Raw genomic sequence first — 19325 nt, forward strand, 5'->3', positions numbered from 1 at the left:
ATCACCGAGTTTACATTGCCGCTTGTATGCGTGCAAGTCGGCAAGAAGCGTGTGTACGAGTGGACATGTGTGTGAGGCCTTAGATACACCGATGTGAGAGACATTTGTGTACGTACCATCAGCCACGTTTGCACGTGGCAGGACGTGATTGCACATGGGTACGGGGAGTAACTAACCCCGCGTTTACCGCTGGTTATTGAATATAAATCAACCTATGATCAGGAGTAAGTCATCGTGATGGTACAGGCCTGGCAGGAAGTTCGCCTCGTTCGTGACGAAGCACAACGTCGTTTGCAAACATTTGTCAGAATAACTGGGAAGTGGATAATCGCAGATTATGTGTCAAAACTCGTATTTTGGATCGTAATATGTGTAGAAAGAAATCAAGGATATATCATATTAGAAAATAAATACACATTTTTTTAAAGGATTTTTTTTTAATTTAACATTTAATAAAATGCATCTTATGTCAAAATAACATTTGATCTACATTTTCTTTTTTTGTTATAATATATGCTTTATTAAAAATAAGCATCAATTAAACAATCTCGTCAGAAATTAAAATTACTTTTGGCATTTTTATTTTCAGACAGACAGTTTTGCAACAACTCTCAATTCTGTCAAAATAAAGTTTATTAAAAAAAGACTATTAAATTAAAATTTGTTAATTCCTTTTTTAAATTTTAGTTAAGAAATATTTCATATTATATCCATTCTTATATTCTCAACGCATATTTCATATTTTTCTAAATGCAAATTTGAAGTCCTTTGAAAACTATGTTTAAATTAGGTGTTTAATTAAATGTAGTTAAATGTAAAAATTTGATTTCTGGAATATATGCTCAAAGTTGGAGTTTCTCGATGCATGAAAATACGCCAATGTAAATTGCATAAATATCAACCGCGATGCGTGTGTCAACCGCGGCTGGCAATTTTCGACGCCGGGTGGCGCGTATGAAATTAGTGGCGTGTAGACTGGCAAGATGAAAATACGTACACCGCCTGTGGTGCTCTGCACCAACGGTGCGTCAGTTGACTGCACTTTATCTACCCGCTATGTAAAGTAATTCTATGCATTTTGAAGCGGCGCCGCGTTTATCAGCTGGTTGAAGCAAAACGCGCTCTTTTCATTTTCAGCGCACTGCACACAGTGACATGCGCGCGTGCATTCTTAACTCGGTGACGCGCGATAAAATTGCATACATTTACCTACGTAAACGGGATGCTACGCTCTTATCTATCGACGCATCGTGACGATATTTCTGCGCTGTCTCGCTGTGTGATAACGAAAAGAAAATTCTATAGAAGACTAATAAGACAGACTTAAATAAAATCGAGATCTTTAGAAGGCTTAAACATCAAGATTACGATGTTTATTATTTTATATGTACATGATGCAAAATAAAAATTTATTTGAAGACAATTTACATTTAAAAATATATAAATAAATTATTTACTACAAAATCTTGAGAGAAAATTAGCTTGTCAAACTTGATTTGGCTAATATCCGATTTTACACTTTTTAAACATTAATACATTACGATATATATTCTGCTATCCTGCGGCGGAGAATGGCGACAGCAAAGATTGACAAAGGGGTTAGAACACCCACGACGTGCATTCGCCATACATAATAGCATATACAACTCTACTAATTACATGGCTCGGACCCTCGAGTAGCGCACGATGTTTGTTCCATGAGTAGGATATTATTGCGCGAATATATATTACGTATTCATGTATTATTGAGTAAGCCTGCGATACTCACTGACATAGATTTGCCATTATATCCTAATAATTCAGATATTGTATTTAAATTTTAAACTTAATAATGTATACATTTAAAAAATGGTAGAGATGCGAAAAAGCCAGAGAATAAAAGTTTTTTTTGTTTTTATAAGAGAATAAACTGAAATATAGTATAAATGCTCTCATTTAAATTAAAATGATAATATAAATATAAACTTTTATATAAACAAACCCTTGTTGTGTATGTTTAAGCGATTATTATATATTTTCGTGAATTAAAAATAAAAGTAAATAGTATCTTAATAAGAAATAATTAAAAAAAAAAATTGTTACACAATTAACTTTTGCATTTTATAGATACATAGTTGAATTAACAATTCGATATTATAAAAATATTATGCATTTTTAAATATCAGAGAATTTTGTGAAATGTAAAACAAAGTATTAAAGGAAGATATAATCTCTAACAATAAGATTTTTTCGAAATAGACGCAGAAGATTTATAGAGAAAATGTGCGTTGGAAAGCGTTAACACTTCGTCGCACCGACGGCATTACGTCACTTTCTTCGTTGGCCATTTCAAGCAGGCAAAAGACCTTCTCAGACGAGGATTAGGAGGTTGCAGGGTTTCTATAAATAATGCAACGTTTAACCATCCCTTGCTCTCCTTCTTCCCACTGCTCGACGGCGCGGCGGTCTCGCACCCCAATGTTGGAGACAACATTTTAAGTGGTAGAGCTTGTTTCTCGCTCGCCTGCTTGGAAAGTTAAAGTTAATGCTGGGAGGAAATGTACAAATTGTAGAGTGAAATATCATAATGGACCGAGTATTCTCATATATAAAATTTTTAAATATTTTAAATTCTCATATTCTCATTATTTTTTATCAATTTGTTTGCATCAAATATAAATATATATGTATTTGGATTTTTTTTTCTAATTTTCTTATATGATAATTCTTATTAAAACATGTTTGTTGTTTTTTTCTTTATAATTCGCGTAAATCAATTCATATTTTCAAATATAAAAAAATAAAATATACAAAAGTTTATTTATAAATAAAGTGTAAAAACGTATAATTATTTTTTATTATTTAATTATATATTTAATTAATTATATTATTAATAAAATTTTACATATGTTGATAATTTCAAATATGATCACTTAAAATAACTTTTTAATTAGAAATAAAATTTAATTTAAAATAAGTACAATTTCATCCTAATAGTGGTGAAAATACACACACAATCGTTATAATTTAATTCTATAATTATCTCTCATTGTTCCGTTTTTGCGTCACTTAATTGGTAAGCAATCCTTAAACAAGCTCGACAAACAATCGTTGAGCGATTTATCAATGTCGATCGTATTTTTGTTACCTATTACGGTGCCTATTACTATTAAATAATGACTTCAATTACATCATGATTGGAAACGAGGAAATGCAAACGTTTATCGAACATGGCCGTCATTTTCAGGCCAATAATATGTTTCAATATTAGAATACTCAACATTCATTGGGAAATAATGTACGCCGTTAGATTTACATTCAAATTAGGGATAAACAATATTCTGCCAATGATTATTACGACTGATGCTGCGGTTATAGAAATTTCCGCCCCAACCGTGTATACGAATAATCGCTAATAGATGAATTGATTAACACTTGGTTCACATAATTATGTATCTATATCTTTTTATATTTGCATTTATATTTATATTTACATATTTATACTCTTTCTTTCCCATAAATATATGTGCGTGTAGCACGTACGTCTTTAGTTTTTGAGGCAATGTAAATTTTTTCAGAATGTATATTATAGATTATCAACTTTATATATTTAAAAATTCTAATTCTATAATTTGATTTAATTTTATGGATTCTTTCTTTTCCTAGTAATTCCAAGTAATGTGATCATACGATTATAAGGGTGTTTCCATAAGGGAGATTTATTCTTACTTAATATCTCGTATAGAGAAATGGTTTCTCATAGAAGCCCAAAGTCAACCTGGCATCGATATTAATGGAACTATGTCGCATTTAGGGTCGAATAATGTATAGCGATTGGAGAAGTACATGTCGAGATTGTGTGCATACGCAAATACAAAGGTACGCACTCACACATAAATTCATATACAACACCCGCATGTGTCGATCGTACTATCAGTATCAGGACCATAATGTGTTACCGCGATCGACGTATAATTTCAATCGCGGCGAACCCATTACCATGTCATTATGTCGTGATATAATGATGTAAACTAATGTCATGTGCAGGTGTGTATAAACGTGATATTTCGGGTTATGGCTTAAAGCCAAAGTTGTATAACGGTAAACTCTTGAGTACGGCACCTTAGATAGATAATTTAATTAAATTTGATCGCCGTGGATTTACGACGGTTATTGTAATTTTATCTACCCAAATATTATCTAACACAAAGTGTATTATCATATTACTGTAGTTTAATTCCGCAAGTACAAGATCAAACTTCAAGTTCAAGAATCTGGCTGAGATAGAGTAATCGAATTTAATCCTGGTGGCCCTACTAGTTTATGAAAATAATTATAATTTATTTAGACGAAACTTTAGTATTGTTGAATGTACTTTTTTTTACATCTTATAGATGTTTTCGGGCTTTATAAAATGTGAAAACGCTTTTAAATTATGAAAATTTTTTATTGCAATTATTAAATATTTAAAAAGTATATACTTGAATATATATGTATAACAAATATTTTATTCATGATAATTCACGCGAATATCTAGTATAAATGAAAATTCTGTGATATTAGATTGTATATAGCTCTATATAGATCCCTGAAATATTCCTTGAGTACGACTGCACAAGAAAGATATAAATTTCAATGAAACAGCCAAAGATATATGTGCTATCGTGGAAGCAAGATGTCGCATGCGCATTTTATGGCATGTAATTTCAATAACAACGAGTTTATTATCGTATAAAAATACCGGTAAATCTATTATGCATTGTGTACAGACTCGTATGTCACTTATGTATCCAAGTATAAAGAAGAATGGGTCATGTAGAATGACCTAGTAATATTAAACAAAATTAAATTAAAAATCAGTAAAATCTATAAGTTGATAGATCTCATAAACAATTGTCCTTTTATCTAAAATTAAATATGTTAGAAAAAATCATTATACATTTAAATCTATCTAAGAATATTAGTTATCTCAATAAGGTTTTTTATTTTCGTTTATAATTTAAAAATGATTAATAGGTATCTTTTAATTAAGAAAATAATGATTTTTATTTTTCTATTCGCAATATAGATTTCGATATTCAATTTTCTAACCGATCAAACTGATTTATAGCGACGAGTCGTCAATATCGAATTCTTGAGAAGAGAAAATTGCAGAAGTCACGAACTCTGTAAAAAGTGCGCGACTTTTCTATTTTCGACAGTAGAAGATTTTCATGGAAAAGAAGAAGAAACGTTAACAGGAAATTAAAAAGATATATTACGTATTCGAGCCTAGCAGTATCCCGTATATAAAGGGTGGCTCCAGAACCACCGAATGGCGTTTTAAGCACCTATCCTTCGACGAATTGAGAACTTTCCTCTCTGCCCCGACGCTGATTTCGATATTAAATTTTCCAGTGTAACGACAAAACTGATTTATTGCGACGGGACGTCGATATCGACTCCTCGTGGAAAGAAAATCGCATGGCGCGGGCCGCATCGCGGAAATTGCGCGACTTTTCTACTCGAGCGCGAAGGGACATTCCCGAGATGGGAATTTTCAAATATATTCTCATCCGTTGTAAGCTCACACACCGAAAAGCCTGTCGGAAGCTTCGCAATCGCTTCGCTGCCCGAGGAAAGCGCGGATATGAAATTTGAACTGCGGAATTTCGATTGGCTCTATCGACGCGTCCTTCGCAAATTAGCTTAGTCCTGGAGAGGGTGGGAGGGAGCGGAGAATTCAAATTTAATCATGCGGCAGCCTTTACAGTTCCACGGGACTTGCCTACACGGGAAGTGGCATTATTAGCTTTCGAATCGAACCAATCAAGTCGCTTCCTTATTAAGCCCCGCGGGGTTCCTCTTCCCTTGTCCTTGTCTTGTTTCTCGTACAGTAAGAACGAATCTGTGAAACGTCTGTCGTTCCCTTCATAATATTTTCCCCTTTTTATGCGATAGCTCTGGCCGACTTTCTTTCTTTCGACTATATGCTTTCACCGAAATAAATATCATATTTCTTATTAAATAGCTATGAAAGGGATTTTGAAAAGTTTGAGTAAGTTATGTAATAATATCATAACTCCTTATTTTCTTTCATTTTTCATTCAACAAATATTCATATAAATTTTGTTTTTTTTTAATAATAATAAACAAATAAATATAACTGATGAGATGATAAATGTAATTAATTACAATATAATGAAATATATGTATAAAAAATCTGTTAATTTTTATGTTGAACTTGAAATTTTTTCGATCAAGATAAGCGGATTATTCAAATGGATAATTTAGAACAGTTCAACCAAGTATCTCATTTCATCCTTTGTTTTTAAGTCCCCACAAAAAAGAATGTGATAGTATGTGTATGTGAAAGTGTAACGCAATTAAAAAGGGTCGGTTTCTTGCTTGTCTCGGCAATTTCGTCCGGATACAGGTAGGAAGTCTTCGGTCATCGTTGATGGACGCGGTCGATAGCAATTTTAATTGCTAATTAAGCACGGTGCTAGTTAGACGGATATATGTTCTGCATTTAATCCCGCGATAAGACGATAAGAGAATAGGGGTTGTAGGTAGATATAACACTCACCCGTTACTAGTCGAATCGAAAACATCGTTGTAATCCTCGTCCGTGCTGTAGTCCTGTACGTCAGTATCCGAATCCTCGATATCGCCATTTCCACCTGTAAAAAAAAAATCAATTAAATTTTTATCAATTTTATCCTATAATATAATCATTTAACATTGTTACGTTTAATAGGAAACATATAATAATATATAAAATCAATATTAAAATATTGATTTCTTCATATATCTATTAAAACAATTTTAATAGATTTTTAAATTATGTTTCTAACTTTTTTATCTATGCTACAATAAATAATTTAAATTTAATATATTAGAAAAATAAAAATCTTTCGTTGTTGTAAATGTTGAATCTCAATGATCGCAGTTATTAAATAAAGTTTGAAATATTCTTGTATTAACAAAACAACCATAGAGCGTTCTTATATGATTTTGCAATTTTTTAAGCAAGATTAATTGTGAAATAAATCATTATTGATGTTAAATCGAGAGTAGATCAAACTCAACTAAAGGATTAACTTAATTTTCTTGCATACATTTTCAATTTCATCTTCATAGAATTTGACCTATTACTACAATAATGAACTTTCATCCAAGCATAAATATTTTATGAAATATTAAAAAGGACAAGAAATCGCATTTTACTTTATCTTTGTTAATATCTTATTATAAGTTTACTTTTTTATTTTAGTATTTTCTTATTAATTATTCAAAACAAATAATTAAAGTTTTCTTTCTCAATTAAGAAAAGGTAATTTTTTTCACTTATAAACATAAATTGCAACATTTATTTATTTATCAAGTCGACACTAATAAATATAGTGAAAAAGAAAGAGAGAGAAAGAGAGATCAATTATTTAATTAACTACTACATAAAGTCTAAAAAATAAATCCTGATTTTTATTGTAGCGTACACACGTTTGTTTTAATAAAAATAATTCTTGACCGACCATTTAATTTCACAGAAATTCCATAGAAACGTTTTCGCTCTTTATCATCGTTTTCATGTCGGACTAACGATTTTTCCAACGTTCCTACGCTCAGAAGATTCACAGGGGTTAACGCGTTGAATTCTCAACATTCCGCCGATTAAATTACAGCCGGTACAACGGATATATTTGCCGATGTTGGAGGGGTAATCTCCGTGCACACAATTATAACTTACTCGCACGTCTTCCGGATCCTAATATATTTGGCTAGACGGTGCCGTCAACAAACCGTCGGTCGACGGTACCGCGAGATTAATTTGTGAATCATGATTAAGGTCGGCATGCTCCCGAGTTGTTAGCGTAGTAATAAGTAAACCACCAGTAAAAGAGATTTAATATGGAATCTCATTCCGAAATGTATGTACGATATACGTACTGCCTATTATATTATGACTGAAGAGCTGATGTAAATAATACTGAAACTATCATATTTATAACCGCCATACCTCTAAAAAGTTATGTTAGCACTGTAGGTGGCATGTAGAGTAAATTCTAGGTGTGATGGACATGGGAGAGGTAGCCAACAAAAAAATTGTAGGAAATTATTCACCAAAGGGCGATACTTTTTTATGTTTTATTATCAGAAGTCTTTGTTTGATTAATTATAAAGAAAATTAAAATATTTTTATCCAACAAGATTCTATAATAATTCTCTACATTTAATTAATGTAACTAGATTACCGTATGCATATACACAAATTTTCTTAAGTATTCTTTTTTTATTGTTGTTATCAGCGGTGAATAATAGAGTAATTCTGAAATAGCTTAATTTCATTGATATTATGTCATAATTCTATTCACAAAAGGTTACAACTTTTTGGACACATTTACACATTTCATCTCGCAGTATGTTATATGTATAAACTTTCGTAGGTTATAAACATAGCAAAAGCTATTAAATAATTGAGTAAATTGTTTCTGCAATACATACACAACGTCAGCTAAACACAGATGCCAAGAACAAATTTAAACTCCAAGCCTTTTAGTATAGCCTTTTAATCCATTGACTAACCCATTTACTCATCACATGTATTGAAGTTTGATAACTTGTTGTAAAATAGATGTAACACAAAATATTAAACTTTACAGAATTATAAAAAAAAAAAGAAAATATATATTTGTTTTAACATAAGTTTTATTATTTTTCTTAAAAATTAACCGTCAAAAAATAGTAAATTGTTACTTAATTAATTTCTCGCGATACTTGTATTAAAGAAAAATAAAGTTAGTAAAAAATATATTGTTCTAAAATGCAAAATATAAATCTGTCCTAGAATGATTTTTTGGTTTGTCATGTACTTGACATGTAATTTCGTTTTATTAGCATGAAACACATGTGCTACATCCATCGACAAACACTTTAAAATAATTTGTTTTTGAGTTGCACACTCTGAGCCATCGATTTGATTATAGTCCATCACGTTGGAACGACGATAAAATATTTTTTGCCTGTTGCCCCCAGAACGTGCTTTATCGTCGATAGACTTCGATGCTGGGATTTTTGATCGGATACAGAGAAGTTTTGCAAATATTGGTACGGGAAAAATACGAATTTTATTCGATGTGTATCTGCGATGCGTCCCGTTCGTATTGTAAAGTGACGTTTAACTTCGAATTTCGTCCGTGCCGCGAGTTTTTTGGCGAACGCATGATAAAAAATCTATTCAAAATAAATATGAAAAAATCTCTGGCCGATGTAAAATAAAAGCACGCGTGGTATATATGACAAATATCGACGAGCAGTTCGCATCTCTATTTCTATATCGAGATTGTAATATTGATTGACAAAGCCGTGTGACGTTTTTAATATATGAAATATGTAGGAGGCATACATACAATATCGCTATAGATTTTCCGATTGCAATCAGTGACAAAGTACTCTATAAATCAATTGCGGTCTACACATAAATCTATTTGTGGTAAACACGAGTAGAAATTTATGTGCTTCTTTTTTGTTAATTTTTATCTATGTGGATTTTTAATATCAAGAACAGAATTATAGAATTATATTTTGTTAAATGTTTCACAGCAATGCTAAAAATATTAAAATTATATTAAATTTTTATTTTTATACGTGCGCGAATACTTTTGCGTGTACCTTAAAATAAATGGTGCATAAATGGTAAAAAGAAAAACGTCACGTTAATTATTTAATAAAATTAAATAAAAAAATTATAATTATTTAAAATAAATATATAGATTCGTCGAAGAAAAATTCACTAAATTAACTCACACGCATTGTTAATTAATAAATGAAGATTTTCTTTTAGTGTTCTACTAAAAATACTGACAAAAATGTGGGGAGTAGAAATATTCTGGAATTCGAAAATCTTTCTCTCAGCAAATACTCGGGTTAAGCAAGCCGTGGTTTAATTTCGTTGACTATCCACGTTGCAGCGATATTACAACGTTAAACCGCTGGCCATTTCATTACCGCCATGTAATTGTCGTTGCGAAATTACGGCCGCGAAAAGGCCCCCTCTTGCGTTCTTTCATTCGCTCTTGGCTCTCTTGCACCATGGCGTTTCGTCTAATTCGAAAGTAGTATCCCGGGACGACGAGGAAAGTAGCTAATCCCGCTGCTGACTGTCCCCGACAGAAGCGATCTCCTAGGACTCGTAAAAGTAGTAATCTCGGATCTTCGTCAGGCGCTCACCCCGCATAACAATGCCATATCGGTATACGCCAGAAAGATGACGAGTGACCGGTTGTTAACTTATGTTAGAATATATGCATGTTAGAAAAAAATATTTAAAAAAAGAGTTAGTCATAAAGAATTTTAAATATTTATAACATAGTTTGCAGATACAACATTTTTAAGCAAATACTTTATTATTATTTATATCTAATATTATATATGTCTGTGTTATATAAAATTTCAAAATTTTTCGAGAGATATTTTAAGCAAATAATTATGTAAAGCATTATATAAAGCATTATTATAAAAATTATTAAATAATATTATTTAATTACATTATTAAAGTATTTATGTATACATTGTTTAACAACTTTAGAAGAATAATTATATATAAAAAAGTTATTTTTAATACAAACATTTTTATCATCTAATTATATATAAAATAATTAAATATTGCGAGAAATCTGACATATTTGTATACATAAATATAATTCCTAGCATCGATAAAATTTTGGATTCGCGTTGTTATAGTTCTAGATGGTAATAAACGTTACTGATGCGCGACATTAGCCGATGCATTCGATGAAACTCGGCAAATTGTTGACAATGCACAATTCTCTGGGATTTCGATATTTCACATATCCCCATGTGCGTTTTATGTTCACATTACGTGTACATCAGTTGGCAAATGTTGTCAACGCAAGTTTCATTTCGAATTAGTGAGATGGTAATATTGTAGAGATGATGAGATTTATTGCACCATGTGTAAATCGTTGCAGAATTCAGTATTTTAATGTGCTCACTAATATTATAGAAATGTGGTGCATTTATTGTTAAAAATACATGCAGGAATATATTTTCCGTGATAGTTCTCTTTTAATGTTTAGTTTTATTGCCACTTTATCAGTGTCACAATTTCAGAATAAAACTGGCATAATTTAAAATGTCTGAATATCACGCAGCGAAACACATATTAAAGCAGCATTTCACTTTTATGGAATATTTATGCTTAACAATAGCTGCGTTGCGATAGAGAAACTCAAAAGATTAAAAGGATTTTCGTAATATTACGCCGATTTAAATTGCAGTTCGAGTTAAATTTCACGGGTCGCCAAATGCTACCGAAATCCCGCATCCTTTAATAACTTCTAATTTCGGCGAATATTCGCTTGATGTCGCGCACGAATATTTTCCGTGTCGGTGCATATGAATCGACCCGTGTGTGAATCGCAGGGACATTGCTTTTTTTAATTACACAGCGCGACTGCGGCTGTGCAATTTATGGAAACGCTGCTGCGCTACATAAAACACTATCGGGCCGAGAATTACGTTCGTACTTTTTTCTACGGTTCTACATTAAACTTTATATCTGCAGGAAAAGCTATTGTTTAGTTAATCGAGTTAATTTAATTTCAATCTTTGTCTTTTTAACATTTCTGTAAGATAAGAAACTTATATGTCATATCATAAAAAATAGACCTTTGATTTACAACAGTATATGACTTTCCACATACAAAGATGTCAAATATTTCGTTGTAGGAATCGTGAAATTTTGATACAAAACGCGGAAGAGCGTCTCTCTCGTTGCTTCTCCTCGATCTGCTGACTGTCGTCAGTATAACAACCGCAACCTACCTACATGCACTATATGAAAACCATTTGAACCAAGTGTCTGGTTACGTGGTATGTGTCCCTCGTGAAAACGAATGCCCGCAGCACATATGGAAAAAGAGAGAAACTGTGCGCGTGTGTCCACATATGGGACGTGCATGCACGTGCATACCCTCGTGGGAGAGGACCAATAAAATCGAACGTCATTGTAGTCACCGTTCTCGTATGTTTCTTTCCCATGCTTTTTCCCTACCTTTCCCGGAAAAAGCCGCGGAAACCTAAGAATGCAATTTCAATCCAATCGTAAAGCGTACGATACAACGCATATAGCATGTTGATGAAAACTTTTCACAACCTATGTTTTTTATCGACAGATTTTTTCAGGAATTTACAATCAACATTTGTTTTAAACCACAATTTTTTTATTAAATTATTTTTTTTCGTTATTACTTTCCTTTTTCATGTTAAATTGCGATAATTAAAATCATGCCAGAATAAAATTTAAATAATATTAATTTACTAACACAATTAATATAAATTGATATGAACAATATTATTTCTCTAAATTGCTTCAAGAAAACAGACAAAATAATATGTGTCTAATCGTGACAGATAATTGTAAAAATAATTTTTGAATACACGCGTATGAAAGACAATAAAAACATGTTGTTGTGTCATAACTTTCACAAAATGTTGTGCTGAGTAGTGAGATTAATCAACCTCTATACGTCATCGAAATATTGCTCTCTCGGGCGCAGTGTCTAAACGAAATTTCAATTTCTCGTAGACGGCTGCCTGGCGTGAAACAAAGCAGGTCGGACCGTGTGTCAGAACCAGACTGACACGCTAGCAACATTGGCATCCCACCAACGGCGGCACATCACCGAGCCGTCATTATGCATTCGGGGTACAGCTTTAAACAAAACCTCGCCCACACGTAGCCGCGGGCGCTTTGACATGACATGGTTAATTCCGACACGACGATAATTAGTCGACATTTGGTATTCATTGACGCGAACGCGCCGACTTTTTGCGTGTTTTGCAACGGTTGGGAAATAATGGAATGGGTGCATAATCATTGGCGTGCTTTCGACAATCCTGTGTATAATATAGTCGGTGTTAGTTTGGTTTTGTGTGTATTAGTACTGCAGATTAATATTCTATTAGAATCTTCTATGTCGTTTTTCTTTAAACCATCACGTTCAGCTTCAAATGTTAAATAATACTTATTATCTTATTGTTAGCAATACACACACATGCGTATCATTGTAATAGAAAATAATAAAAAATTGTTATGAATAGACGTCAAGTAGAACCGACATATTTAAAAGAAATGAAAACGATCCTATTCAGACCGTGAAAAAATAGAATACTCCTTTAATTTAAAAGATATTCGCAGCACAGGCTTTGCATTTAAATGGTCAAAAAAAAAATCGGAGGACCCCATACAAATCTCGGACGCTTGCAGAATTTTTTATACAAGACGGACTGAACACATCAACATACGTTTTTTTATTTATATACGTGAGATTTTTCTTTAATACAATTGCTCTATTTACTCTAAAGTATTTTGTAAAACTTATTATTCTTAATATATGGTCACAATTATTTTCTATAAAATTACAATAAAATAATGTTTTAATCAATTGCTTTTTTTCTTGAAAAGAATTTGGAAAGCTAGAAATAAACATTAATCGACATATTTTTTCTTTAAATTGAATTTTATTCAATTTCAAATAAGCTTTAATTTTAATTCGCCTTTTAATTTTGAAGATATTTTATAAAAAAAAGAAATGTAAAATTATACTGCTTATTGTACTGTGAAAGAATTATCTCAGTTATTCGTCTAAAATCCGTAATCGAGAAAAAGTGTACGAGTAAGGCTAACCCCGTCCGTAATACTTGCATGGAGCATATTTTCTGGCCGGACGAGCGCAAGCCGTGTCGATGATTTGTCTCGTCACCCGTAAAAAACAAAAAAAAAAAAAAAAAAAACATATATCTAACCCAACCGTACCGTGACGAAAAATGCGTGTGACCGATTGGGATTATTTAAAACACGAGCAACTCGTCGATCGCGCGGGTTTTCAACCATGGCTATTAGCGCGTTAAATATGCGCCCCAGGCGTGATCCGCGTTATGCGCGAAACGTGATCATTGTAAATTACGTGTATCTCCCTTGTTAAACGCGTTAATGTATTGCATTTGATACGGTTTCGATATGCATATTATGGTATTTTCTTTGGGAATTTTCATCGACTATTATGTGTGAATAGGTACACGTGTTACGCATATCATTATCCGTTAGAATATTCAAGCGAAAAAAAGAAGTCGAGATAATTATTTATCTTCTTGAAGCACTTGTGCTTGCAATAAAAAAAAACACATACACATATTTAAATATTTAATTAATTATATTTAAATATTAATGTCAAGAAATAGATAAATTTATACGTACAAATTTTATTTCATTTTTTATTAATATAATTATACTTTTTATATTCTAAAAAATACATATACTTTAGAATATGTAAATATTTAAACTGAAAATTATTTATATAAAATAGAGCGAAAGAAAAATTTGTAAATTTGAGTGGTTAACTGAATTTAAAAGCTGAACTGAACTTTCTCGCCATGTATCCGATTTCAATGAGAAGTACTGAGTACAAAATCGCGTTTGTTAATTTACGGATCGCAGTTTTCGACGTTCAATGGTCGGTCGCTCCTCTCACTGTCGTTAGCAACTTTCGCCGTTGGACCTGGCGATTAGATGCTCAAGAGAAACGCTTCTCCATCGGGGGAAAACCCCGGTTTAACGCGGTGAAGGAAGCCACAACAGTGAATTGACTCAAAGTTTACCGGGTTGTCCGCCACAACCACTTTAAGCCGCGTTCTCTCTCTTTGTGCTCGATGGATTCTCATGTAGAAGCCTTCAAACCCCGTTTTGCCGCGGGCTCTGGTATGGACAGTTCCCTAAAGCGATTCTTGACCAACTTCGACAATTCCGTTCTATGCGTACAGTCACTCGAGTTAAATCCACTTTGATTATATCTCTAACTATTTTGACCGAATAGAAAGATATTTGATTTTATTTATTGACATATAACATTTTGTGCTATTGTTTTTAATATTACATGTATCAAAATAACAGTCTACTTCAAGAATAATATCAAATAAATTTTAATATTTCCAGATATTTACTAAAAGTTAATATTTTTATTTCGAATATAATCATTCAATTACATACCAAAAGTAAATAAAAAATTGCATAAATTTTTATGAAATTATAATATTTTCTAATGCACTATGATACTATGATATAAAATAATATAACAAAATTAATCAAATTATATATATATTCTAAAATATAATATAAACAAAAGAATTATTTATCTATAATATATAAAAAAATTTTCAATAAATAATTATTTTAATATATATATGAAAAGAGAAAATCTACAAATATTAAAAACAAATATAAAGAAATATTTTGAAATGTTTTAAAAAAGAATCTTTTTAAATATTTTGCTTTTTAAATACGTTAAATATATATTACTCCATTATGATGTATGCCGATTTAATGGAGTGCAGTTTAATTCATCATACAGTTGCATTCTTGTAAGGTACATTATGTCGCGAAACGAGACGGGATCGTGTAATCCGCGGTTGCAGAAAAGCGCGAACACTCGTAAAGTCGGTACGTGCCGCTCGTTGTTCGCGTGTAGTACAAAAGAAATCGGAAGGGGTTGTGATAAATCAGCGACGCAGTCGTCGACCGCGAACAGCTTTAAAACGCTTTGCGCACCGCTTTTTTAAAGCCCCACCGTTGCACCGCGTTGGACCGCGCGAATTCGCATTAAAGTTTCATCTTGCGTTGACGCTGCCCATATAATTTCACGCTGAACGCGCGCGTCTTACGTAACTGGTGTGCACGCGAACCTCGTCTTTAGGAAATTTAATTTCGCCACGAGCGCCAAAGGTAAACGCCACACGATAATCGAGCGCGTGCCTCGGCATATTATGTAGACAGAAAGCTTTTTATCTTTTATTTTTTCTAAAAAAAAAAAAAAAAAAAAAAAAAATATAAAATATGTTTTATATAAACTGAGACACTGCAAAGTTTGAGTTCTTAATTGGTGCAGAAATAAGTTTTAATTTTTGTATTCTCTTTCTCTCTATCGTTATTACATGAGAGGTAATTAATTTTTTCTTCATATATTTGAACAGGCAAAATTTGCGCTACAAGTAAATTATCTTATGAGAATATCAAGTAATTATCTTCATGAATAATTATTTTCAAATAAATAATATCTACGCCATTGCTGCGAGGTGCTTCCGGCTTCTAACGCACTCACTATGCGAGAACCCGTAAATACCGTGGAGCGAAAGACCGCCTAGACTGTGCCAACATCCTCCCCTTCGCTATTGTGATGTCCCGTAATAATCGAAAATGGCACCCTCTTCCCTTTTCTCTCGTCGACCTTTGCGGCGACGACGTGGTTTGTGCCAACTATCAAAATAAAAAGACCTCAACGGCACTTGGGTCGATTGTGCGACCGTGAAATATCGACGAAGTTACGGACGCCTATTGTGACGTTCGACGGTTCGTTTATATCATTTAACGCTTTGACCGCCCTTATGGCGAGTCATGGGAGAATGAATATATTTAATGTGCGACGTGTTTCGAGAGTTTTTATGATGAGAAATGACTACTGAAGCATACAATGTCAGTCTTGCTCGGTCTTTCATTAATAATTGCAACGTATATGTATCGTAACTTAAAAAAATAGCAATATCATCACATTGACAATCATATTTATATAAAAGTTGATTTATTTCTATAGAAAACGTCATTTTATAGAATAATCCAATTTGGAAGTGTATCAATAATAATCTAATAAAAAAAAGTTTCACGATATAAGAAATTCACAGGTTTTTATTCCACAGTATATTTATTCGAATACATATATATACGATCCATGTACATGCAATTATATTTTGTGTTATATACTTTTGTAATATAATTAGAATATAAATGAAAAATTTTATATATATTATTAGCTTACAGACTGAGAATTTATTTTCAAATTGACAATTTTAAATATATATTCATTATTTTTATAACACAAATATCACAAGAAAATAGCTTTTTTATTCATTTATATCATTTAATTGTATTATTCCCAATTTTAACATTGAATTTTGTATATCTTGAAAATTCTAAAGAAAGAATATATTTTGTCCTATTTTGTTCGTGACAGGAAAAACAATGTATCGACTAGGTAAACTCATGCACGATTACACTAGAGAAACCGTTGATCTGGTAAATTCGCATGCAGCACTCGGCGGTTCCGTAGTGCACTTTAGTCCTGGCACAGAAATGATGTCACGCATTAGATACGGTTATCGACCCTGACTAAGAAATTACTTTTTGCTTATACAGCTTATACAGTATCTATACTTTCACGTGTTTCTCTTCGCAGTATTATGTAATTTCTCATATAAAATTCTCTTTACAGAATTTGTAGAGTATAGAAATAAATATAATGTGACGTGAAAATATATGTTTATCACATAAAGCAACGATAATTGTAATTTCTGGGGGTCAATCGATTTTAACAATTTAGCATTCGTGACCTCTGTTTTACTTCTTGTTCAGGCATAAACAATCATTGATTTCTTGTCGAGCAAATACTTCTCGGTTGACGATTCGCGATGAGGCGTCGGGAGGGTCAAGGGAGGATCTTCGGCAGAATCCTTGGAGTCGCCTCAAGGACAACGACTCGACGGAGGAAAACGGGCTTCCTGAAAAGGCGTCGTTGGCGCGGGATTACCATGAGAATAAGAACCCGCTGTCAGCGGTGTCAAAATACGACCGTACCTTCGTACAAACGGCTCGGCTCGGTTCTCGGCTCGGTTTGTCGCGTCGACCCGAAAAAGTGCCATTCAAAGACGAGACTGCTGTGCCCACCTCGGCGCGATTTAAAAATTGTACACCTTGAAGATCACGAGTCTCGCCGTAAAAGGCCGATTACATTCCGGGCTGCATAATTGCGAGGGTCGCACGGATCCTTTAGAAAACTTAATTCCTAACCATAGGCGCTGTATTAGAGACCGTACCCTTTCTGGGTTTTCTTAAGATGGTGAGAAAGGTTCAATTAAACAGCTTTATTGACGAAACTTTTAAGAATAGTAAGTTGTTTGCATTAAGGAAAAAAGACTTTATATTTTCTGAAGAATCATTTTAAAAATTCAATTTTTTAAATTCTTAAAAATTTCACGCATAATTTTGTTATATCTAAATATTTTTTAAATATAAATCAAATATAATAAGATGTATATAAAATTCAATTTAAGATAGATATAATATTTATATAAAAAAAATATACGCATTTAAATAATACAGAATTATTATTGGCCACTGGAAAATCTATTTGTTCGATAAAATATATAAAACCCTATTCTTGTAGTTGCAGCTTGCAGCATGTTATGTCATTTGTTTTCATAATATATTAGACGACATATTATATATAAGTTTTCTTAAACGATTCAAACAAAGAGCAAATTGCAACGTTTATTCGTAAGATTATCTCAGAATTCAACAGTACAACGCGCGGATGAAATACTTATTGTACTATTCAGTAGTTCTCCGCTTAAGCATAATGAGATCAGAAGTGGCAGCGGAAAAGAGAGAAAGGGGCTGCAAGGGAGACGCACTGCGCGAAACGGGTAACGCATGACGCAGAGAAATGGCGTTTCTAAAGAAGGCGCGAGAGGAACATCTGACAAGCCTCACAATGCTCTCGCTTGGAACGCCCTTCTGAATTTATGCACGCGTCAAAGTCATCGTGGATGCGCCTTGGTATGCGGTTCCTTGCGCGCATTTGTTGCGTGCCACGACTGCCGCGAGTGAGATCGAGAAGGAAAGGAAGCGACGTCAGCAGCGTAGCTGACGGAAAATCGGGCGGTGATCCCACGATCAGAAAACGCATCTCGAATTTGCCTCAAAACTTTCTCTCCGTCGTTTCGAGAAAATATACATATAATATTATTTTTTCAGTCATTTAGTTTTTTCGTAATAATAATTTTTAGTTTTTTATTAATATAATATATAATAAATTGTCATTCTTTAAGAATACTACGTATTAATACTGGAGATGTTTCATATTTTTGTCTTTGTTTAAAGAAAATATGCTAAAAAGATGTGAAAAGTGGCTGTAACAATATCAAACTTTTCGAATTTAATTAATTAAGTACCTTCATAGGGTCCAATTATATCGAAATATAATACAGCATGGATCGAAAGGTATATTGATCAACACGACCACATTAATTTTCCCATTCTCATTAAGTACATACATATATCCATATGATTGGGAAAATTGCAAATTGCACTGGCGCGTAGCATGGTAGGTGGAATTAACCGCGATATAATTTAACGCATGTCTCAATCAATCGAATTAATCGAGCTATCCCCGACCCCCCCAATAGCGTTCTACCAATATTGCAACACTGGTATATCCTAACGGGAATCATAATTTTGC

General features: G+C 32.8%; 1 protein-coding gene across 3 annotated transcripts in view; it reads right to left on the reverse strand.

The window, feature by feature from the left end:
- Nucleotides 1-19325, reverse strand: part of Ror (tyrosine-protein kinase transmembrane receptor Ror) — a 237202-nt gene that overhangs the window by 39372 nt on the left and 178505 nt on the right. For all 3 annotated transcript variants that reach the window (XM_072903493.1, XM_072903495.1, XM_072903494.1), the window contains one exon: nucleotides 6548-6641. In XM_072903493.1, the coding sequence (XP_072759594.1) occupies nucleotides 6548-6641 (94 nt within the window). The remainder of the gene's footprint in view (nucleotides 1-6547; nucleotides 6642-19325) is intronic.

Source organism: Anoplolepis gracilipes, chromosome 12 (assembly GCF_047496725.1).
Source record: "Anoplolepis gracilipes chromosome 12, ASM4749672v1, whole genome shotgun sequence".
In the NCBI taxonomy this organism is placed as follows: Eukaryota; Metazoa; Arthropoda; class Insecta; order Hymenoptera; family Formicidae; genus Anoplolepis; species Anoplolepis gracilipes.